Here is a 23,541-nt window from a genome sequence, read left to right on the forward strand (position 1 = left end):
CGTTTCCAGCGCCCCTGGAGAAAAGCTGGGACGGGTTTCAAAGGGAGCTAGGCGGGGTATACACTACATCTAGGCGTGTAAAGGCGGAGGTTTCTATCGCACGTCTCATGAGCATGGTAACTCTCCACCCGTGGGCATGATTTTTTAGTATTTGAATTAGGCAGTGTTCACCTTGGGGACACCCTTGGGCCTTACTGCGCACGTGCGGTGATACGGCCCCTTCCTTGTTGCAGGTATGCTGACCTTTGTAGTTTGCCTCCCAAGGCGCCATGATGCCCATGGGTGGTACCCAAGGGCCGGTATTCTTGGAAAACTTCTGAGGCTCCAGCAGCTGACGTTTCTGACTAACTCAATGGTAGGAAATTGCTCTCCTGTCTCAAGACAAGACCAGGAGAGGGTGTGGCAGGTTTCCAATTTAGGAAGCCGAATGCCAAGGGCACTTGCATTGCTGGTCTCTCTGCCCCTCAGGGTCAAGAGGCAATGTCAGCACTGAGAGCAGACAGATGGGGTCAAGAGCAGCCTTCTCCAACTTGACATGACCCCACATCACCTGGGATCTGATCCAAGGGTCTAGGGCACGGCCCCAGATTCTGCATTTCTGACTACTGATACCCACGCTACTGACCCCAAAACCGCACTCTGAGTCGCAAGGGGTTAGAGAACTGGGAGGAAAAATGAATGCAGACAAGAATTCTTCATTGCCAAATAAGCTTGAGTCCAAACACAGTTCTAACTGGGCCAGATGCAAAATGCCCCGTTCTGATTTTCTGAGGCCCACTGAGAAAGCCCTGTGGGTGACAGGGCTGCCTCCTTTCAAGCCCCTCTTCCTTGGAGGGGTTGTAGAGCTAGACCCCGGCTACGGACCCCACTGTGTTTGTTGCACCTGAGTCTACTGGGCACACACCGGCATGAAATGTGTTTATTGAAAAATGAGACATGGGCAAATGTCAGGAAGAATGGAAAGCAAGAAAGACTACCTTTCTTTTATACAAGAGATTATCAGTGGCTAATTCAAAAATTGTAGTCATGAAAACTACATCAGTAATTTTCATAATAATTATAGTCTTCTGTTTTGCCCTTGAATGTTTTTCTGGCAACGTCTTATTCAATTACTCCAGAAACTGTTATTATGCTATTTCAGTGTTTTCCTATGAGACTTGAGTCTAGGACCAACTTACTGATAAATCTTGTCCTGAGGGAACTTGTGAGCTGCTGTTTACAGGCAGATACATGTCGTGAGCCCCTGACCTGGTTTTTGCTAAATTAGTCATTCTCACCCAGGGAGGATTTTGCACACACACACAGGCGGCCGGGACATGTGGCAATGTCTGGACACATTTTCTATTATTACAACTTGGGTGGCGCTACTGGTATCTAGTAGGTAGAGGCCAGGTATGCTGATCAACATCTTAGAGTGCGCAGGGCAGCCCCTACCCGACAAATCATTGTCCAACCCAAAATGTCAACAGTGTTGAGGTTGAGAAACCCTAATATAGATTAAAAATGCTATCAGGGAATGAAAAAACCTTGGTCAAGACACTTTTATTTTTTAAAGATTTTATTGGGGAAGGGGAACAGGACTTTATTGAGGAACAGTGTGTACTTCCAGGACTTTTTTTTCCAAGTCAAGTTGTTCTCCTTTCAATCTTAGTTGTAGAAGGCTCAGCTCAGCTCCAGGTCCAGTTGCCGTTGCTAGTTGCAGGGGGCACAGCCCACCATCCCTTGCGGGAGTCGAAACCGGCAACCTTGTGGTTGAGAGGACACGCTCCAACCAACTGGGCCATCTGGGAGCTCAGCTCAAGATGCCAGTGTTCAATTTTAGTTGCAGGGGGCGCTGCCCACCATCCCTTGCGGGAGTCGAGGAACTGAACTGGCAACCTTGTGGTTTCTCAACCCACTGGCCCATGTGGGAATCGAACCGGCAGCCTTCGGAGTTAGGAGCACGGAGCTCCAACCGCCTGAGCCACCGGGCCGCCTCCGTCAAGACAGTTCTTATCATAAGTGACACCAATTCTACATAAGCAGTTTAGACAACAAAGTAACTTTTTATTGGCAGAAATATTATTTAGCGAGAAACTAGGCTACTACAACAAAAAGTCTCCCCCAAAAGAGCAAACTTTATTTCTTTGGCTATGTTCCTTATAATGATGTGCACTGTGGCAAACTTCATTTACTTGTTCACTTTTGTCTGCGTTCATTATAACAGTGTGCGTATATTGCTTACTATGTGTCAGGCATTCATCAAAGCATTTATAAATATGCTCACTTAATCATCACAATAGTCCTATGAGGGTAGGTGCTTTATTCTCATTTTGCAGATGAGAAAATCAAGAAGGAGAGGTTAAGTGACTGGCTCATGGTCACACAGGCAATAAATGATAGAGCTTGATGTAGTGATAAACATGTTTGTCTTTTTCAGTGTGAAAGAGTGCCACTGGGGCACCTGTCTCCTCACATAGATTTCTGTTGTGGTACTCCACCCTGAGAATAATTTTCCTAATCCCCGCCCCCCCCCCCCCCGCCATTGGTTCTGATTCCCAAGGGAATGATTCTCATCCATCTCTTCTCACTGTGGGACTTGGATGTCCTCAGAAATTCTATTAGCCACCTCTCGGAAGAAACATGTGGATGTGCTTATGGGAGTCACGATTGGGCCAGTGGTGTCTATTTGAAACAGGATCAATGGTACATACACACATGATGGATTCAGAGCAATTTTTTCTAAGGCATTTGGGATTTAAATATAAATTAGAAGCTGTAAGTCAAGTCCATGTATGAATTTGTACAAATCCCTTGTAATGAAAGTAGAAGGTTTCTCTTGTCCTTATTTGTACTGGGATGTTAGCTTCAGGAGCCTCCCCAACTGTGTCAATTTTCCCACAGCTCAGGAGATTAAAGATGTACTTTCTCTAGTTAGAAAGGAGGCCAGTGTGTTCTCCATGAGCTCCGGGGGGGGGGGGGGGAGGGGGGGCCTGTCTCATTTCCGCATTAACCTGTGCAATACCCCCGTGCAAATTGGGGAAAAGGGGGCTGTTCCAAGTGGGTTAGTCAAAGGCTTCAAAAGAGACAAGGCTCTTGTAGGTCTCCCTCCTTCCAGATCCCTCCTGCCATTCAAAGAGAGAAGCCTCATTCTCAAATATTGCCTTTCCTCACATGAGAGGCAGGAGGCAGTAAGTTCTGGGAGGCCAGCAAATAATACACAGCCTCCTGTGTTTGAAAAGTGCAGCCCAGGTGCTCCATGCATGTTGATGAGACTGAAATCTACACCACCTCAGACACCGAGTCACCACGTGACCCGCCAATTCCACTCCTACCTACCTACCCAAGAGAATGAAAACCTAAGTCCATGCAAAAACTTTTACATGAACGTTCATAGCGGCACTGTGCACAATAGCTAAAAAGTGGTAACAACCCACATGCTGATCCATGGATAAATGGATCAAGTGTGGTCTATCCATACAATGGAATATTCTTCCGCCTTAAAAAGGAACAAAATCCTGACACACGCTACAGCATGGATGAGCCTTGAAAACAAGTGAAAGAAGCCAGACACAAAAGACCCCATATCATGTGATTCCATTTATATGAAATATTCAGAAGAGTAAATCCTTAGAGTCACGGTAGATTAGTGGTTGTCAGGGACTAAGGGGGGCAGAGGAATGGGGGTGGGGTCTATTTTTGAGGTGATGGAAAGGATGACCTACAGGAGAGAGCCCTGTGATTTCATTGGTAAATGTATTCCATTAGCCTACTTAGCAACCCCATAACTCCTTGAGCACAGAACGGTAAGAATTCTCAAGGTTCCCCACTGATAGCTTTCTTCGGCCCCACCGACACCAGGCCTTCACCTGTTAAGGCCCAACACAAGGTAGAATAGATCACGATCTTTTTAATGTTTCATCATAAACAGTAGGAGGGGACTTTATCAGTCATCACAAGCAATTGTTCTCAGCCCTAGTTGTTTCTTAGAATCATCCGAGAGAATTTTTAGAAATACAAATGCCTGGGCCCCACCCAAGAAAAATCTCTGAATGTGGGACCCCAGGTCATCAGTACTTTTCGAAGATTTTTAAGTGATTCTAACGTGTAGGCAGCATGAAGAACTTGGGCTGTAGCCTGATACTCTATGTCTCAGGTAAGCGAACTGGGACTCAGAAAAGTTACAGCATTCACCAGGAATGTACCCATGAGTTTGATCAGAACTGGCCCCATGTCCTAGAATTTCTGCTCCTATACATGTGCAGAATCGCATAAACCAAGTTCCAAAGTCATTAGAGCAGACCATGCTATTGTTCCTTTAAAAAAAAAAAAAGCCATTTTTCATCCAGATTCAAATGCTTGTGGTATGTGTATCTCTCCAGAAAATCTCTTTGCTTCTGAAAATTAAACTCTTTCCAATTACCTCGTCAGATGTACAGATGTGTTTTGCCTTTTCTTTTATTTTTTAAAGCGAGAAACTCAACTGAAGAAGAGATACTAATGTAAGATAAAATCAAGTGTCCATGCCTCGTATTCAGAGGAAAAAGAACGTAGGCATATTTTCTCCTTGGTTTTTATTTTTCTCTCACCATCAAATGTAATATTTATTTCCTCAGTCCCTAAGGCAGTGATTTTCAAACTTCTTTTTAGCAGCAAAACTCTGAGGCAGGAAATCTAATATACTAAACAGATAAAATCTAATTAACAGATTCCTCAGGCAGTTAAATCTTTATTGTTTAGAGGGAAATACCTGGTGCACTGGTAAGACCTCATACCATCATTACTCAAACACCCTTCCTTCCCAGGAACATAGCTAGAGCATCACTGCCCAGCTGCATTGTAGGCCTATCAGTCTTTGCTGGCCTACATTTTGTTTTGTAGAGGAAAAGACGTGGGTTGGTATTTGAGCCTCTTCTTCCCAGAAACTGATCTTTTTACTTTTGCAAATGTGTGTGTCTGCATTTGGCAGATTTGAGGAGTTTCAGTCAGCAAGGTCGTGTAGAGGAACAAGTCCAGTGATTAGAAGGTGCACTGGCGGGTCCCCAGAGAAACAGAACTTGACCAGCCTCTTCCTCAAAAGCCATGTACCCAGCACCTCCCATGTGTCTGCAGCCAACACATGGAAACTACCCCCCAAGCCCTCCCCGGAAAATGAACCAACACAGAAAGGCATGCACTGACAGGGAAGGTGGACAGTTCCTGCCAGAGCAGGCAGTGAATATTGTTTCCCTGTCTTGCCTATTGGCTCATCCCCTGCATCTGTAGAGCCGGGAAGTTAGGTGACACTCGGTCTTTCTTCTTGTTGGAACATGACCCATGGATGGCAGCCCTGGGTCATTGGAACGTGCTCTTCACTCAGGAGTATGTTTCTCTGTTGTGAAACTGCTATCCCTTATTATTGTTGAACGATTTCTACTTTTGGTTTTGTGTTTCTTCACCTGTTTAGTAAGGGTGAGTGGCTTAAAACATTGAACAGGGAAGTTTATTCACGGGAGAAGTCTAATACGCCCCTCTATAACTGTCCTTTACCACAGCCGGTAGGTGCGCACTCTCTTTCCATAATAGAGACAACGTGCGAATACTTTTCGCAAAGCACCTGGCACAAAAGAAAAAACACAACAGTTGTCAGTGGAAGAAGTTAATGTTAGTTGGATCAAGAAGGAACTTTAACTATGTTTTCTTTAAGAGTCTTTCTATTTTTTAGATGCACACGGGCATATTTACGGATGCCGTGGCAGGTCTGGGATTTGCTCCAAATACTACAGAAAGGCGTGAGACGTGGGTGTGTAGGCGAAACCCAGTAGGGACATGAGTTGAGGACCTCTGAAGCCTGCTAGTGGGCACACGAGGTTCATTACGCTATTCTGTCTGCTTGTTTTAAGTGTTTGAAATTTTCCAGAGCAAGATGTAAAAGAGAACAAGAATACTTTACTGGAGGAAACATCTATGGAACCCAAATCATCATGGAAAGGACCACATGTACTTGCTGAAAATGGCAGGCAACCACCTGAGTTGCTTTCCCCGGAACTTCATTAGTTGTAAGGGGCAGAAAGCCACTCAGGAGGAGTGGACATGAGGATGTTGCCGGCACAGGGCGTCCTACAGACAAGAAGCACAGGGGACCTTGTGGGAATGGGAGCAGGACTAGGGGAACCAGTCAGAGATCAGGGACACTTTCTCGTCTGTCTTTTGTCTTTGAGTGCTCCAAGCTCTCTCTTCATGGTTTGTCTCTCCATTCTTTTGCTTCTCTACATACGGCGTATTTATCTGATCATTCATCAGTGTCCAAATGGCCATCCCATGTTCAACTACTCAGACACTTTGAGTTTAAGGATCCTTCACTCCCTGATTATAGCCTCTATTTCTCTCAGTTCAAATTCTTAGAGAAATCATATAGGTGTTCTTTTTTTTTAATTAAAATTTATTGGAGTGACAATTGCTAGCAAAGTCACATAGATTTCAGGTGTACAATTCTGTTCATCATCTATATATCACATTGTGCGTTCACCACCCAGAGTCAGGGGGAGGGGGATGGTAGATGAGAGTAAACAGGATCAAATATGATTGTTCTTGAAGCAGTCGATGGATTAGTTACCTGGGAGCCAGGTGCCATCTCTGGGTCCAGTCAACTCTGGCCAAGGAAGCTGGGATCACGTGATACAAAATGACTTAGTAATACTCTGTTCAGCAGTAGCTGGGGAAGGCCATAATTCCCTCAAAATGTTTTATAGATTATGCAGGTGTCCTGAACTACATGTACTCTCAACCTTTAAGGATCTTTTGAAAAAGAAAACTCTCATGCACCACTGAGAAATTCTATCATCTCTGCTATTTGAACTAAAATTGAGTTCACTTTTCTTTTTCTCAGTGAGAATAGAGATCTGGTCACAATTATCATTGTGAGACTCTCAGATGCATGTACACTGTCACCTTCCCCCCTTGGGTTTTTATCCTCTAGGCAAAACAATCCCCAAATTTAATGTCCACTGACAATGCTCTCGCTTTATGAAAGATCTGGTGTTGGGCATTTTAGAGAATCACAGACGCAATCCCCACTCTCCAGGAGCTTACAGTTGGGAGGTGCATGCCCAGACTTTCTCTGCTTGAAAGAGCAGGGACATCTCTGCTCACAGTTGCTGTAAGCCCTAGCTCTAGCATCGATTGATTTCTTCACTTTGTGACTTGTCTCTCATGGGTATTGAAAATCAAAACTTTGATACCACTCCTATCTTCAATGAGAATAAAGCACTTAGAAAATTTTCACGCGACGGACAAAGAGTAAACAATGCTCGCCAATGTCTGAGGCCATGATGGTCTTGTGGATTCCCTAATGTTCTCCTCCCATCTTGGTGCTATAGTCACCTTGGAGCCTAGCTATGCATGTCCTACCAGGGTGTGGCTGGGAAAGGACTCAGGAGGTCCCAGGGATCTTGAGAACTGGCTGATGAACAAACTGTGTTTCTCAGTGAAGCAACTTCAGAGTTCCTTATTGGGCTGTGTTACTAATCTCTTCTTAGGCATAAGGGCTTCTTTAAGATATTAAATGAACTTTATTTAGAACTCTGTATGTATTAAAATTTTTATTTAAACATTATATATGTTATAGTATATACACTTTACATATATAATTGCATTTTATGTATTTTTAAATACTTTATATTACATGTAATATTACATATCAAGTATACATAAACATTAAGTGTAAGCTAAATAAAAATGTTCTCCTGTTTTCTTCTAAAAGCTTTATCATTTTCCCATTCACATTTTGTGTATGGTGTGAGGTAGGGGGTCAAGATTCATTATTTTCTCCACATGGATATCCAATTGACCCAGCACCATTTATTGAAACAACCATTAGCGGGAAACTAAATTATGTCCAAACATATAAGCATCCATAATTGACCACAGGTGCAGCCTTGGATGTATGACAGTGGAGAAATGATAGAAAACAAATTGTCTGGATATATCATAGGTGAACAAAACATATAAAGAAAGGGGTTGACTGGGAGGGAATGTGTTGGGCGACAAAGCTATAAGCCCAACAGGGGAGGTGAGGGAGTAGTAGCCCTCTCATTTACTGCTGTATTTCCTGTGCCTGGTACAGGCCTGAAATGCAATAGATACTTAATGCATATTTCTTAAAATGAGGTTTTGCATCTTTCTGTCCTCTGATGATCTTAATCATAGATAGAAGGAAGCCAAATATCTACCACAGCTATCCCTTCTGAATGTGGGTGCTCTAGGTTCACATCAAGTGTCTTGTCAGTGAAGGGCCTTTTGTTAGAGCAAGAGAAGAATAGGGAAGTATGTGAGTGTTAGGTATACATAACTGAAAAGGAAAGCTCTCCTTGTACACTGACCCAGAGAAATAACTGCATCTATAACTACACTACAAGGCACACTAATGAGAACAGAAAGAACCATGGTGGGTTTGAACCATATTCTCCTATTTATTTCTAAGAATCTCATGTACTACAGAATGAAATCCATCTTCATCATCATCATCATCATCATCACTAATAAATACATATTTCTTACTCTCTGCCAGACAATGTGCCAAGATCCTTTAATGCCAAAGTGCCAAAGTCCTTAAATGTATTATTTATGTTTATATCAACCATAGTTTCTGCCTACTAGGCTGTCAGCAAGAAATTAGGTTTTTCCAAAAACCTGTATCCTTTCTGTAAATATAGACTCAGAAAAAGGTTTGCAAGTTAACTTTCTGATGATCTCTCCCTCACTCTTTTATCAATTCACTTTTACAAAACTTTTGGGAACTCATCTTTTGTCCCCCCTTCTTCCAGTATTCAAGCTTGCATAATGTGCAGTCCCTAAGTCACCCACCGTCAATTCTTCTCCACCTGCGGCTTTCTAGCCAGCTAATCATTATTTCCATCTTCAAGGTTGACCTTAACCTAGAGACCAACTCTTTGCTCTGTGAGGAAGTCCATTCATTCTTCGTGGAGGAAGAGCTTTCATTCTGGGTGTGTCATAAAATGCAAGTCCCTCTTTACCCTGGTGATGGATGAGCTTTGTGGCACGTCCAGGCAGGCTCTTCATAAATGCCCATCACGAAACTCAGCCCACCTTGTCAAAGAACAATGAAATCACTCAGTTCTGGATTTTGAGGAGAGAGCTAATGAGCCTCAGTATGTCCCAAGCCAATGGCCCATACTGGTTGTGTAAAAATGCATTTTGCATCTAGTATTTGATTTGCCACACAGTTTAACAGAAAAGTAACTTTATCTATTTTTTCTAATTAAAGGAAATAATGTTACAATCAATATTTTCTCCTTCTCTGGTGTGTTAAATTAATGTCTGTCTATTGTTTTTAAATCACAAAGTGAGCATTGCTGTAGAAATATAAAATGGTACTATTTCATTTTAATCTATTTAATTTTCCATTCTTGAATTACATAATGGGGTTAAAACATTGAATAGAATTAATAGAATGAGTATTTAATTAAGCAATAATGAGTTTCTAAATGGATGCTCCAGGAAACAGGCTTTATAGTTTATGCAAGAATCAGATAATGGTCTTAACAAAGACCATAATAATTGTGTGGAATGTTTTCTATATTTAAAGTGTTTCTTTTTTTTCTAAATTCTCTCAGGAATAGATTTAAACATAATCCAATTCCTTGATTAGACTCCACTTTGCTTTTGAAGTGAATTCCAAAGACCTTTCCGTGGCCCCTGAGGCCCTGCATAATCTGACTTGATCCCCCTCGGGGGTCCAACAACAAACAGTTCTCCCCAGGCTTCCTCTGCACGCCAGCCACAACCACCTTCTTTAGGTCCCACACATGCACCACCCTCCCTCTGCCACTGGCCTTGGAATCTGCTGTTCCAGATGCCAGGAATGCGCTCTCACTTTCAGCCCATGAACTCCTCCTCTTCTTTCGGTTCCCAGGGAATTCTTCCCTAATGATCCTCTCCAGACTGGGTCAGTTACCCACCCTCTCACACAACCCCACACATACACACTAGCTACAGACTCTCCAAGAGCTGTGTTATTTCTTTCCTTGCACTTAACACCTTTTTATTATTATACATATACCTTGTCTGTGTTCTGTTGTTGTTGTTGTTGTTGTTTTGTTTGTTTGTTTTTTTAACCAGTATATCCCTAGAACTTAATACTATATCATGCCTGGTACACAGAAGGCACTCACCAAATATTTGTTGATTGGCTGGCTGGCTAGCTGGAAGATGGATGGATGGATGGATGGATGGATGGATGGATGGATGGATGGATGGATGGATGGTAAATGTTGCTGTGGACACATTATTACATATAAGGACATATTAGGGCCACAATACACACTTTGAGAATTCCTAGAACAATACCACCTTCTCATTCCTCTTGAATTCATTTGCTCACACACTGAAAATGTATTCCGTGGCAGCCCCTTTTGTAGGTGCTGCAGATATAATAAAAGTGTCTTGGGAGAAGCTGCATCGGCTTGTCTCACATAGATGTGGCCTAAATATTAATTTTACAAATTCATTCATTAATTCACTTGTTCATTTATCCACCCATCAGATTTTTATGTATCTGGCACTGTGCTATGTACTGGGGATCAGGACTAAATCATCCATCAGGTGCCATAGGCACAGTGCCTAGGATCCTAAAATCAATTTTAAAAAAATTTTTAGGGTCAAAGAAAATTTTCATGTTTTCCTCACGTCAGGAAAAAAATGAATTTTTTAAAAGCTCATGAAAACCTATCATTGTAGGAGGAGCCAACGAAGGTAAAATTGCCTGAGGTCCACAAAAGTAATAAGGCAGCCCTGCTGGAGATGTCCTAGAGAACAAGAGAGATCAGTCCATCCCTACCTTTCTGGAATATTCCAGGAGGTGGCAGGGTCAGCATCAGTCAATGAGCCAGTCTTTCTTAGTTTCACTCCCGCATAGCTTCATCCCTCCACATTTCCTCCCTGTCCTCTCCTTTCATGCCAGGTCCCACTTCCCTATATTTAAGACCATTCATTCAACAACTATCTCCTGAGTCCCTTCTATGTACCTACCGTTGTGTGAGGTGCTGGAGGTAAGGCTGTGAACAAAGATGCACATAAAGCCTCCAGCTTCCTCAAATCATGATCTGTTTTCATGGTATCTCAGCAACGTGACACTCATCTGCTTTGACAAAGCAATGCCTCGCCTAGATATTGGGTATAACAATTTCTACCTGATGGTTCCCAGCATCCTCTAGTCTTAGCACTCCCTATGCCCAAGTAATCGTCCACTTGGCATTCTAAGATACAGGTGTCCGAAGAACCACAAGGACAGGTTATAAGCTGAGGGCTGCCGTGATCGGTAGGGACAGAGAACTAGTCCTCTGGCTCTGGACCACAGCAGGGGGTGATGGACGAGCGTAAGCCATGGGGCTCTTGAGTGGACTTGAGAAATAGAACTTCCTGAAAGCAGAGATTACTGGAATCCAGGAAACTTGGATCTGACCTTCGGTTCACCAAACAACTTGGGACAAAAACGCTTCCTTCCTTCCCTCTCTGTGCCTATATCTTCATCTGCGTTCTGAAAGGATTAGAGAACACGTGAGCCACCATATCCCGCTCCTGGACACGTGGCAGACAACAGTAGTTGGTTACAGCACTCTATCCTGCTGAGCCCAGATACACTGCAGACCCCTCAACACTGAGCTCAGGTAGCCTCAGCAATACACAAGACCGGCTCTTTCATTGATAGCTCCTTGCCATCCTTGAACTTAGACTCCATCATGCTTCTCACCCCAAACCGCATATGAGAATTATTTGGGCAGGTTCAGAAACTAGTGAATCCTGGGCCTTCCCCCCAGACCAACTGAATTGGAAGAGGACCCTGGTTTGTTGGTTTGTTTTCTGTTTTTAACAGTGTTTTTTCTTAAGGCCCCCAAAGAGATTCTAATGTGCAGACATGGCTGAGAACCTCCAGTCTGGATTTCCAGCTTGGGAATTCGATGACTTTTGTGAGAAGGAGGGGAAGATACAAGATAGGAGTTAATTAAACAAGAATCAGAGGAATCAGGCCAAAATTAATTGTCTCCTAGAGCTGTGTCTGTGACAGCATCCACCATGCCCCTCCTCACTCCAGCTACTTTCCCTCTTATGTGCATGTTCTCAGAGTTTCCCAGTGTCCTTTTTATGGAAGGAAAACAACTCACAGGTTTGCTGAGGTGTGATAGACAAATTAGTTCCTGTCCCCTCTCCACCCCCCAAGGCATCAAGATTAGGCTTATGATTAATGATTTGCAAGTCAATTAATCAGCCACTGCTTTTCAAACCTCATTTCTCAAATTACTTCTCTTTGAACACAAGGGCTTTTTGACATCGTCTTACTGTCTCTAGATTCACTTTCCTACTAATGAAATTCTAAGGTATTTCTTTTTGTTGTCAGCTTATTGGTATTACTTGTTTGTAAAATATTTGCAAATGGATTACTCTTCACCTGTACTGTGTCAGAGGTAAGCACCAAAACAATACTTTATGCTTCCAGCTCAAAGGAATGTGCTAATGATAGCTTGTGAAATTCTCTATCTATAGGAAGGACAATTTTTCATTTATTGATTTATTTTCACCACACCTACTTGTAACAAGTATTTGAGATGTATTGCAATAAAGACACAGGTACAACAAGCCTCCAAACAATTGATTTATATGTTTCCGTAGTAAATGGTTTTTTTAAAGTCACACTAGTTGTGGGCAAAGGGTGGGAAGGATGAAATTGGCTTTCTTCATTGGAGAAGATGGTACAATCGAGCAGAGGCTCTGGAGTAAAACACGGGGGTTCCAACTCCAGTCCCTTCACTGATGAGCCACGGCGCTCTGGTTACCTGGTTACCTTATTGTTTAGGGTAGGTGAAGCTGCAAGAACACATGCAAGCAAAAATGTATAAAGGCTCAAACTCAGCAGAAGTTTATTGTTCATTTATCAATAGTTCAAGCAGGTGTTCCCAACCACTAGACTGCTGTCTTCCAGGTGGTGACTCAGGGACCCAAGCCCCTTCCCCCTGTGGCTCCACCTTCCCCCGGTTGTCTGCAATCAGGCAGACTGGAGAAGGACACAGAGAAGAGGCACTGCTGTTCTCCATTATAAATTCCCTGTGTTATTATTTATTATTAAAGGAGATGATATGGGTAATAGACCCAATACCAGGCATATGGTTAAGAGTCCTATGAATGGTCTTTGCTCTGTGTTTTCAAAATAGTGATAGTAACCATCTGCTTTGTTTGCAGTTTCAGGCTACAGTTGAGGAAGGAGCCATGGGAGTTATTGTCAACTTGACAGTTGAAGACAAGGACGACCCCACCACAGGCGCGTGGAGGGCTGCCTACACCATCATCAACGGAAACCCAGGGCAGAGCTTTGAAATCCACACCAACCCTCAGACCAATGAGGGGATGCTTTCCGTCGTCAAGGTAAGGGCGCCTCCAACGCTTCCTTCCTCCGTGCATGAGCACCGTGGGCCCATGATGAGGCTCATGGCCTCACTAATGTGGGGGAAGGCCCAGGATAAGTCAGCCCCAGTCTCTCCTGGAATTACAAAAAAAGAGCTCAGAGCTTAAGGGTGTAATTGTATCCCACAGCATAAAACCAACCTGTTTTATAGGTTCCAGAAAATTCAAAAACTCAAACTTATGTTTAACCTAAAAAAAAAAAAAACCTTAATTTTAAATGAGATTCTCTATATTTGATAATGGATTATCAAAGATGCAAAAATGGGGTATGCGAAGGTTTGTTTTAAAGACCTAGGCTCAAAATGGGTATTATTACAGTTCTTAATCTTTCTTAGCAGAGTCTCAGTTATTCTCTTAAAAACAGGAGATAATTACACCTCCGGGCTAATTCTTGGTGTGAAACCTCCTGTGAGCATGGCTGCCCAGCACGCTGACTCTCTCTGGCTGCAGGTGGAACGAAGGGGAAATGTGATAATGAATGTCAAGCCCTAGGCTCCTGCCAGGGCTGCAGAAAGGCTGGATGGGAAGGCAGTGGCTACAGAACGTGCGATGCTGGTAGTCTCAGTGTCCTAGAAGTGATTTTCACACACTTCCACTCTTTCTGGGAAATTCAGGAAGAACTTCTGCCAGACCAGGCCATTCACTAAAACAGTTTCTTTTTTGGTGGGGGGGAAGCCATTTGTCCTAAAAACAGGGAGTAATCATATTTATAGTAATGGTAGCCGTGGACAAAACAGAAACACTACCTACTCCGTGTGTGCCCATGTCTAGATACCTGACTATGTTTGCTGTGCCTCAGTTTCCTCACTGTACAATGCGTGTGATAATACCACCTACCTCTTGGAGCTATTGTGAGGAATTCCTGAGATAATACATCAAACGTGTAGAAGAGTGGTGGGCACTTATTAGAGCCTGTGTGAATTGCCTGGGGCAGCTGTAACAAATGACCACAAATTTGGTGGCTTAAAACAACACAGATTGATTTTCTTATACACTGGGGGTCCAAAGTCCAAAATCAGTTTCACAGAGCTCCAGTTGCAGGGCTGGTTCCTTCTGGAGACTCTCGGGGAGAACTTTCCAGCTTCCGGAGCTGCCTGCGTTGCGTCCCTTGGCTCCTGGCCGCTACCTCCATCCTCCAAGCCAGCTGAGCATCATCTTCATATCTCTCTCTGACTCTGACCCTCTGCTTCCATTGGCTCACCAAGTTCTTCCTGTGACTTTTCCGTCTCCCTCTTTTAAGGACCTTTGTGATGACTTTGGTCCCACCTGGATCACCCAGGAGCATCTCCCCATCTCAAGGTCCTTAACTCAATCACATCTGCAAAGTCCCTTTTGCCATGTAAGGTGACATATTCCCAAGTTCCAGAGATTAGAATGTGAACATATTGTGTGTGGGGGGGGGGTTATTATTCAGCCAAGCATGGGGCCATATAAACAACTACACCGACAAAGTTCTGTGACGCCCCTGGAGACAGGAGATCAGGAAATGCTTCCGGCTTGCTCCAGAGCCTAAGGACTCTGGGTTCCTCCCAAGCGCTGCCCTGTTCAGTACCTCCTTGGAAATGAACCTCAAAGGTTTGCCTGCGAAGAACAGCCTCTGGGTCTTCCGAGTTCATGTCCCCTAATAACACCGGCAACAGCAGAGTTATTCGCAGACCCTGACACTGCCCTCCTGCACCCACCTCTGCAGTTTTGAAACTGTGAAAATCATAAAATAACAACCACTGGCTGCCCTCCACAGCTAGCCCTATATCTATAAAAGCTGTCAGGCAGTTTTCCAGACCCGACCTGGAAGACGAAGCCTGGGTAAATATCCATCCCCATGATGAAACCTAGAAGAGCACAGTTCTCCCAGTCTGGACTTGTGTTTGCTGCAGCTCGAAGGAAATTAAATACAAGCAAAATAAGACTCGAGAAGGAGTGTTTGCCTCACCCCACATTCCCCCTTTGGCCCATCATGCTGTGAGTCTGAAATGTTAGCATATAGGAGAATGCTAGCTGCAATGCAGGTTGCCAGACCTGCCCCACACCTGCTAAGTCGGGACAGGAGGGAGAGGTACCCCAAGTGATGCTGGTCACAGAGCATAGCTTATGGACCAGCACTGCTGTAGGATGAAGAGTTTCTGCACACTCCTGGGGAGGAGGTGTCCACAGAGCCTGGGGCTCTGCCTGCGCTTCGCTTTGCCTAGTGAGTGGACTTCCTGTGCTTCAGAGTTGGGATGCACACTCCCCCAGGCAGCTGCCTGCCACATGAATCCCTACGCAGGGCCTTGAGCGCTCCCTGCTTTTCAGCTCCCCTGGGTCCGTGCCCAGGATGGCCTCCTAGAGGCAGGTCTAGCCATGCTCCCCGTGCTCTCCACTTTGCCAGCACCCAGTGCATTTGTTCAGAATGTTTTCAGCTGCAAACAGCAGAATGCCAGGCTGATAGTGGCTTAAATAATAAAAAGAATTGAATGATCTCCATAATTAAATGAAGGTAGCCCAGTCTAGGATTGGCTGGCAACCTAAAGTGTCAGAGAGCCAATAGGGGGCACCATAGATGCTTCTGGCTTTTTTCTCAGGGACATAAAATGGCTGCCAAAGCCCCACACATCACAAGGCGGGACGCAAGGAGGCAGCCAGGTGTGTGAGAGAGAGAGAGAGAGAGAGAGAGTTCTTGTATACCCGTCTCCTCTCATCAGAGAAGAAAATATCTATTTCATGGGTTCCCCAGACAATTTCCCATGATATGTCATTTACCAGATGACACATGCCCCTTCAAGGAAGACTGGAAAGTCTAAATCTGGTCACCGTAAGAGGTGGGCAAGGCAGAAGGGGGTGGGCGTGGCCCTGGGGCAGCCAGTTAGCAGTCAGTGTACTGAAGAACTAGTAGAAGTCCCAGGATTGTGTGCTTTCTGGGAAGTCCTGCCTCCCTACAGGATTGGGTCCTAATGAGCAAATGTTTGCTCTTTAAAACCTCTGGTCAGAAACACCTTTAGTCACTTTGTAAACCTATTCTGAAATGTGAAAGAGTCACTCTTTCACTGAACATAATCCACCCTTCATCTTAAGTTTCTTTTGTCCTAGAGGTGAAGACGGCATCGAGAAAGTAGGCATCCTTGATCCCCAAACCTGTCACAGGCTTAAAAATCACTATCAGATCACTTCCAAATCCTCCCTCTTCAGGACAACAGACCCCAGCTTCTTTACCCTTCCCATGTGGGCCAGCTTTTCCAGGCTTTCAATCCTCCAAGACAGTGGTCCACACCCTCTCCTGACACTTGATGGAATAGTAATAGAATTGTAGCTCTGTAACTTTATTGGAGGTATTTTCAATTTCCTCCTATCCCTGACACAGAGACCCTGCGCCAGACAAATCACATTAATAAGGTCATATGCCTGGGACAACAGATGGCTTCTTAGTCCAACATGACCCAGGGCAGGCCTCGGGAAGGACAGGGAGTAGAGACCCACGATTCACCAGCTCCAAGTGGACAGGCCCAGGGCATCGTACAACTGGAACTATTACCCCCAGTGTTGTGCAAATGGAAATAAACATTAGAGAGATTCTGTTCTCCAGAAACGGCCAGGCTCGTGCTGTGTGACTCTCTCTCTCCTTCTCTCTGCCCCTGTCTTGGTAATATTTTTTACATCTTGATCCCTTTGAAGCTAGTCTTATGCTAAGGGAACGTCAGCCTGGGAACAGACCTGAAAAACCAGGCAGGAGGGCAGTGGCTTTCCCAGCTATTTCAATCCCACATTCTCCTTCCTCATCCTCTTAACAGCTTGTTATTATATCAGAGTCTAGATAAATCTCTGTGTAAGATGTGCAACATATATCGTCTCCCCTAATCTTTACAACAATCCTACGCACTGCGACCTTATTGATGGGAATGCTGAGCCTCTGGAAGGTGCGATGACGTGCCTGTGGTCCTACAGGTCCTATAGTTACTAGGACTTGACCCTGACCCCTCTCGTACGTGGGAGGGAAGATGGTGCTTTCGCCTATTAGATGCATTACTTCCCAGCATGAATAAAGCTGCCCAAGATGGGGGCGGAGGGCCACGGCCCCGTCAGCCTCGCATGTCGAAGCACCACATGTTATGACAGACAGTTGATTGTCTCATCGGGGTTGCTCATTGGCCTTGAGGGTGGGACATCCCACCCTTGTGTTGGACTGTCCCAGACATGGCTATGTGTCTGATATCACTAACTCAGGCCAGTATATTTCCAGAGAGGCCCTGAGTCATAATGACAATTGAAAATGCAAATGAGCCCCACACCTTTTCAAATGCCCTCAGATGGGAAAGGGCCCAGGACTTAACCCCATGTGTCTCGGCCCCTCGAATCCTGTTCCCTTCATGACACTCGACTGGAAAATGCACACCTGTGCCAGGAGGTCCTCTAAGCGTTGTAGAGATCCCACAGGAAGCCCACAAGAGGCTTCAGTGTTTCTCCTCCACGCGAGCCTCAGAGTTGTGGAGTTACAGGTGGAAGCCTTTTCATGCCAGCCAGTGAGTCACTTACAGAGATCTTAGGAGGGAGGCCCCCAGATCTCTGAGGTTCATGGAATGTGTTGTCATTTCTTTCTCGATCTAAAAAAATTAACAACTTTCACACCTAAGTATGTATCTGTGTGTTTCATTTTCTTTTTTTTTGAAAAAAAGAAATTGCATAAAACGTAGCCCACCAGCCCTGGCTCCATCCCTGGACATGTATCACTGCTCATGCAATGTCTGAGGGGCTCGGTGGCAGACCCACACGCTGAGCCTCTCTTTCTGCTTTCCAGCCTCTGGACTATGAGATTTCTGCCTTTCACACCCTGCTGATCAAAGTGGAAAATGAGGACCCACTAGTCCCCGATGTCTCCTATGGCCCCAGCTCCACGGCGACCGTCCACATCACCGTCCTGGATGTCAACGAGGGTCCAGTTTTCTACCCCGACCCCATGATGGTGACCAGGCAGGAGAACATCTCTGTGGGCAGCGTGTTGTTGACAGTGAACGCCACGGACCCGGACACCCTGCAACATCAAACCATCAGGTGGGTGAGAGGCTCCGTAACCACAGACGGGGCGGGGGGAGGGGCAGGCACGGAGTGCTTTTCTTTTCCACTTGCAAGGGTTGGTTAGCAGGAGCAAGCTACCGTTAGATTAAATTTGTGAATGATCTGGGTGAGTTGAAGTTATGCGTCACAATGGAGAGCTGGCGGCTGATGGCACCAGGGCACTGGGCTTGCTAAGGTGGGGACACTGCCCTTGCACCTGATTTCCAGCAGCAGACCAGTCCTGGAGGAGAGTGGCTTCAGGGCTTTCTTTGTTCCCAGATGACCAGAGGGGTCTGCCAGCACCAAACACAGTCCCCAAAAGAAGAGAGAGAAAGGAGCCACCATATATGGCCTCCTGCATCTCAGACACTTGATTGGTACCACAACTTTATGAGAAAAGCATTGGCTAACTCCATGGACAGATAAGGGTCTTATGAACAGAGATGTTCAGTAACTTACTCAAGGCTGCCCAGCTTAGTAACAAAGGAATCAGGATGGAAGCAAGAAAGTCTGCAAAGGTCGTACTCTCTGCTCTGTTCTATGGACTCTGAACTGTCAGAAGGGGAAGGGGCAGACATTGCCTGGTATTTAGAAATGGACCGTTGGGATTGGGTTTCTGACTGATAAATGGCAAGCCAAAAGAAGTCTTTAAAATTTTTGTCTTGCTGTCTTTAGCTCTGTCCAGTGCTTAGAAAGAATTTTCATAAAGAGATTAGATTAAATGATCATTATCCACGGTGCATCTAATGCTAGCAAAAACAAGGTGCCCTTGCTGGTACGTTGCTCCCTGATAAACCATCGGCGTCTGGGTCCAAATGTACGCTTATCTCCGCAAAAGAAAGTTATTAATCTTTCTCTTCCAAAATCTAATCTTCTTCTCATCGGAGGTACAGATAATCAAGTGTTAGACACACTTTTAATAAACATGTGTCTTAGTTTCCTGATTTGAAACACCTGACAATGTGCCACAATCTGCTCATCAGCCTCTTTCCCGTGGAGCGAGCTGGCAGAAAAACCGTAGAATTAGTGTTCAGTCCCAAACGGGGATTTATTTTTACAACAAAACTTGTTGAAATGCCAGATGAACTAGATAACGGTGTGAAATCATACCACATCCTATAATAATGTGAATCTGAAATAGCCAATCTTTGTTTTTCCATTTCTCTTTTCCTTTTTTTTTCTTTTTTCTTGTTCTGTTTTATTTTGTTTTGTTTTGTTTTCCTTTTCCAGCTTGGTACTGGAAATTGGTACCAATTTCCAATTGGTAAATTGCTTGGTACACATGCAATTTAAACGTCAAGAGAAAGCTTGCCTTAAGTACTTAGATGGGGAAACCTGTAGCTTAACAAACTGTATGGCAGTTGGACAAACTTTGGGTGTCTTTAGGGGAGCTTAACTGTCATTTTTGACTTCTACAATAGGAGGTGGAAGAGGGAGAAAATGACTTCAAATGGAGTTGACATTACTAAACCTGAGACTCAGCCATTGCTGCATGCCGTGGGCTGCTGCCAGGCGTGAAAGGGTTAGTGTGATGGGGAAAAGTCAGATACCAGTGTCTGGGACTAGACGTCCCACTAAGATGGGACAGACTGCGGGAGAGGTGGGTCTGTCGGGGTTGTTTGTTTCAGACCAGCTCTGGCTGACTTAGGCAAAGGAAGGAGTTTGTGGGAAGAGTCTACAGATAGCTTATAGAAGAATATGTTTAGAACCCAGCCCAAGATTGCACAGGAATTAGGACATGGGTGAGTCTCGAGGTAATGGAACTGACAGCCGGCACATCAGGGTCTCACAGGAAAAGGAACCACCTCTGGCCCTTTTCCATTCTGTGTCATTCAGCCCTGGGGGGAGTCTGCTTTGCCTGAGCTGGAGTCACCAGCCCGTTGACATTCAACAGAGATGATGTTCCCAGATGTGGCTGGCTGCTCACCACCGTGGGCAGCCAATCGAGACGGGGGAAGGAAATGGTGTCTGGCAATGCAGTGTGATGTTAGCGACAGGCCACAGAAAGCAGGCCCAGCAAACTGAGTCAGGGGGCGGGAGTCCAGCCTGGAGGGGTGGCGTGACCGGTGAGAGCCAAGACACTGAGGGATTTGAGCCACGGAGAACAAAGACCCAGTTAACTGCAACTGCGGTATAAGGGTTCCCCATTTTAGCACAGGTGGCATGTTCTTGGCACCCACTGTGTGAGAAAATGTCAGAGAAACAATCTGTACATTACCTGAGGTGAGACTTGTGGTAAAAAGCAGGGATGTAGAAAGCTCTGAAGAGCTTCATGTTTCTACAGTTGGTCTCTGCAGGGGTGACCCTCAGGTGCAAATTGCCAGAACCCATCTCAGAGTGACTTATAAACGTCTATGGGGACTAGGGCATTCAGTGGGAGAATTCAGGGTTAGTGTGAATTCATCACTGTTTCAGGATATATTCTTTCTCCGCCTCTCGGCTCTGCTCTACCCTGAGGTGGGTTTATCCTCAGCCATATCGGGATGGCTGTGGAGGGATGAGACTGCCCACAACACAGGCCTCAGCAGCAGAAAGAGATCCTTCCCGATCAGTAGTACTAACCCAAGGGCCAGGTCTGGGTCTCCCTGAGCCCCCTGGGACACACACTTGTCTCTGAACCAAACAACAGAGCAAGAGGATGGCATGTGTCCATGGGCTAGTCCTGATATGCGAGCCCACCTTCCACCCAGCCTCTAACCAGGACAACCTGGAGGGGTGGTTTTCCATAGGAATACAGGAGGCTCTCCTAGAAGATGGGAATGGATGCTAAGTCATCAGGAACCCCCGAGAGCCACTGTGACCAAGTTCAATTTTGTGAATGCCTTCATAAACTATAGTTGAATATTCATCTGCAGCTGGTATGCCTAAGAGTTCTAGCATTTATGAGTTGGTCTGACTGAGCAGTGCCTGGACAAAGCCCTTTTCCAGCCATGAAGCAAAGTAAATATGTGTGTTGGGGGTGCGGAGCACACATTTCTCTTCCTGGCCTGACTCCTCAGACACATTCCTTCCTACTGGGACGCAGACTTTTCCAGCAGTGACCCTTTTTCAACTTAGCACTGACTGGACCTCCCCTCCCTTCCGTCTCTCCTCCCCTCCCCTCTCTCCTTCCCCTCTGCTTCTGAGCTCATCAAAGACAGGGATAACATCACTGACAGGCTGAGCTATTTACTGTTACAGGAACTCTCCTGGGAAAAAAGTCTCAGCCCGTAAATTATTTGAAGCCTTTGATCCTGTACACTGCGAAGCGCTGTCCCTGGGGGGGCTGTGTGTGCAGAGGGTGAACAAGGCTGCAGGGAGGGGCCAGGCTCCGAGGCAGTTTTCTAAGCATCTGAGCTGGGCTCCCCAGAATTCTCAGGAAGACCTGATGGCCATGTGAGTGGTGTTGTTATTGTTGCTGTATTAATAATTATTCGGGGAGCAAGCATTGAAAGAGGAAAGAACTGTATACTGAGGACCCTTATTGTTGTCTGTCTCTCTAGCTCATTCTAAGATTCTCTGTGACTCAGCTCCAATAACCTCATTTCCCCCCACCATCACTGTTTCTTTCTCTATCTCTTTCTCATTCTAAGATTCTCTGTGACTCAGCTCCCATAACCTCATTTCATCTCAAATGAGTAACCAGACACTCAGGGCTTTTTAGGTCAGTGGGAAACGCTTCACCTGACCAGCCTGATTCGGGTCTAAAACGGGAAACCTCCTCACCACCCCCAACCCCCACAACATTTAGGAATTCACTTCTAACTAATTCCTGGTCCTGGCCCAAGTTCTGTCTTCTCTGATGAAAAGCACATCTCAGGCACAACAATTCCACTGCTGGCCCTGTTAGGTACTCTTTTATCTCACCAGGGAACGTTAAAATCAACGAAAGGCGCCTTGATCTCGGAGAAGCCTGTAACTCCAAAGACAGGAGGTGTCCAGGCATCAGAGTGAATATTCTCACTAAAAATCCTGGGTTATTAGGACGTGTTGCAAAGCTCATCGCACTCTGCTCTTAGCCAAATCAAAACAGAGAGAAGTGGTCTAGTGACAGATGAAATTCTTCTTTTCAATAACTTGTATCTTCTTATCCTTACTATAAAGTGAACATAGTTCATGGAGGAAACTTTCAAAAAGGCAGTTAAGAATGAAAAAGATAATAAAAAATCTGTAATCATCCCACCCAACAAAAATCCCCTTTTAACAACTTGGGTATATGTCCATCAATCACATGTCTGAGTACTTCTCTTATTTATTACCAAAACTGGCTCCCAGCATGCATCTGGTTTTGGAACCTGCTATTTTTACTTCCCAGTGTATGGTGAATAGCTTTCCATATCAAGAAATAGCAATTATTTTTAATCGCTGGATAGTATTCTATTACTGTAGTGTATGGATATACTCGTTAATTTATTCATTCCCTTATTGTTGGATATTTTGTTTCCAATTGTTGGCAGTTATTTAAGAAAAAGGTCAGCGGGCATGCTTGTAGCTAAATTGTTAAAAGCATCATGAAGAATTTTCAGAACACTCTTTGAGCAACAGTATTGATATTGTTAATACTTTTTGTCATATAAAAAATTCTTTGGTGTTTTTTTTATACCTAGGCAATCAAACTTGTATTTTCCCTTATGATTCGGATTGATGTCATGGTTAGAAAGTTCTCGGCTCCAAAGTCCTGTAAATATTGACATGTCGTCCTAAAGCAGAGCTGGTTCCCACACCCCATCCTCTCGACACATAATGACATCAGACTCAATTCCACCTTCCAGGTAGAGCCTGTCCTAAGTGCACACACAAGACAGGAATCAGGCACTTCTCGGTGACACGTAGTGTCTCTAATAAGGAGCAGACTTGTGCAGCTGAACTTCTTCGCTAATTATTGTCAGAAAGAGCAGCTCAATGATAATTATACTAAAATGGAAATAACTGCACTTGCTCAACATTCTCTAACAGTAAAATGAATAACAGGGACTAACTCTTGCATCTTTGATTTGGTTACTTTGGGGATGTACCCAGCAGCTCAATAATTTTGAATGGCCTGAGAGGACTTATTTCATTCTCTTAACAATCATGGGATTTCTTTTGAGGCAACCAAGTAGC

The 23,541-nt window shown here is 44.8% G+C and overlaps 1 protein-coding gene across 5 annotated transcripts in view; it reads left to right on the forward strand.

Annotated features, from left to right (window-relative positions):
* Positions 1–23,541, forward strand: part of CDH13 (cadherin 13) — a gene marked incomplete at its 3' end in the record, with an annotated part of 1,171,491 nt that overhangs the window by 1,063,202 nt on the left and 84,748 nt on the right. For all 5 annotated transcript variants that reach the window (XM_081031360.1, XM_081031359.1, XM_081031358.1 and 2 more), the window contains 2 exons: positions 13,213–13,395; positions 18,203–18,456. In XM_081031360.1, the coding sequence (XP_080887486.1) occupies positions 13,213–13,395; positions 18,203–18,456 (437 nt within the window). The remainder of the gene's footprint in view (positions 1–13,212; positions 13,396–18,202; positions 18,457–23,541) is intronic.

The sequence above is a fragment of the Rhinolophus hipposideros genome, assembly GCF_964194185.1.
Source record: "Rhinolophus hipposideros genome assembly, chromosome: 21".
NCBI classification, from domain to species: domain Eukaryota; kingdom Metazoa; phylum Chordata; class Mammalia; order Chiroptera; family Rhinolophidae; genus Rhinolophus; species Rhinolophus hipposideros.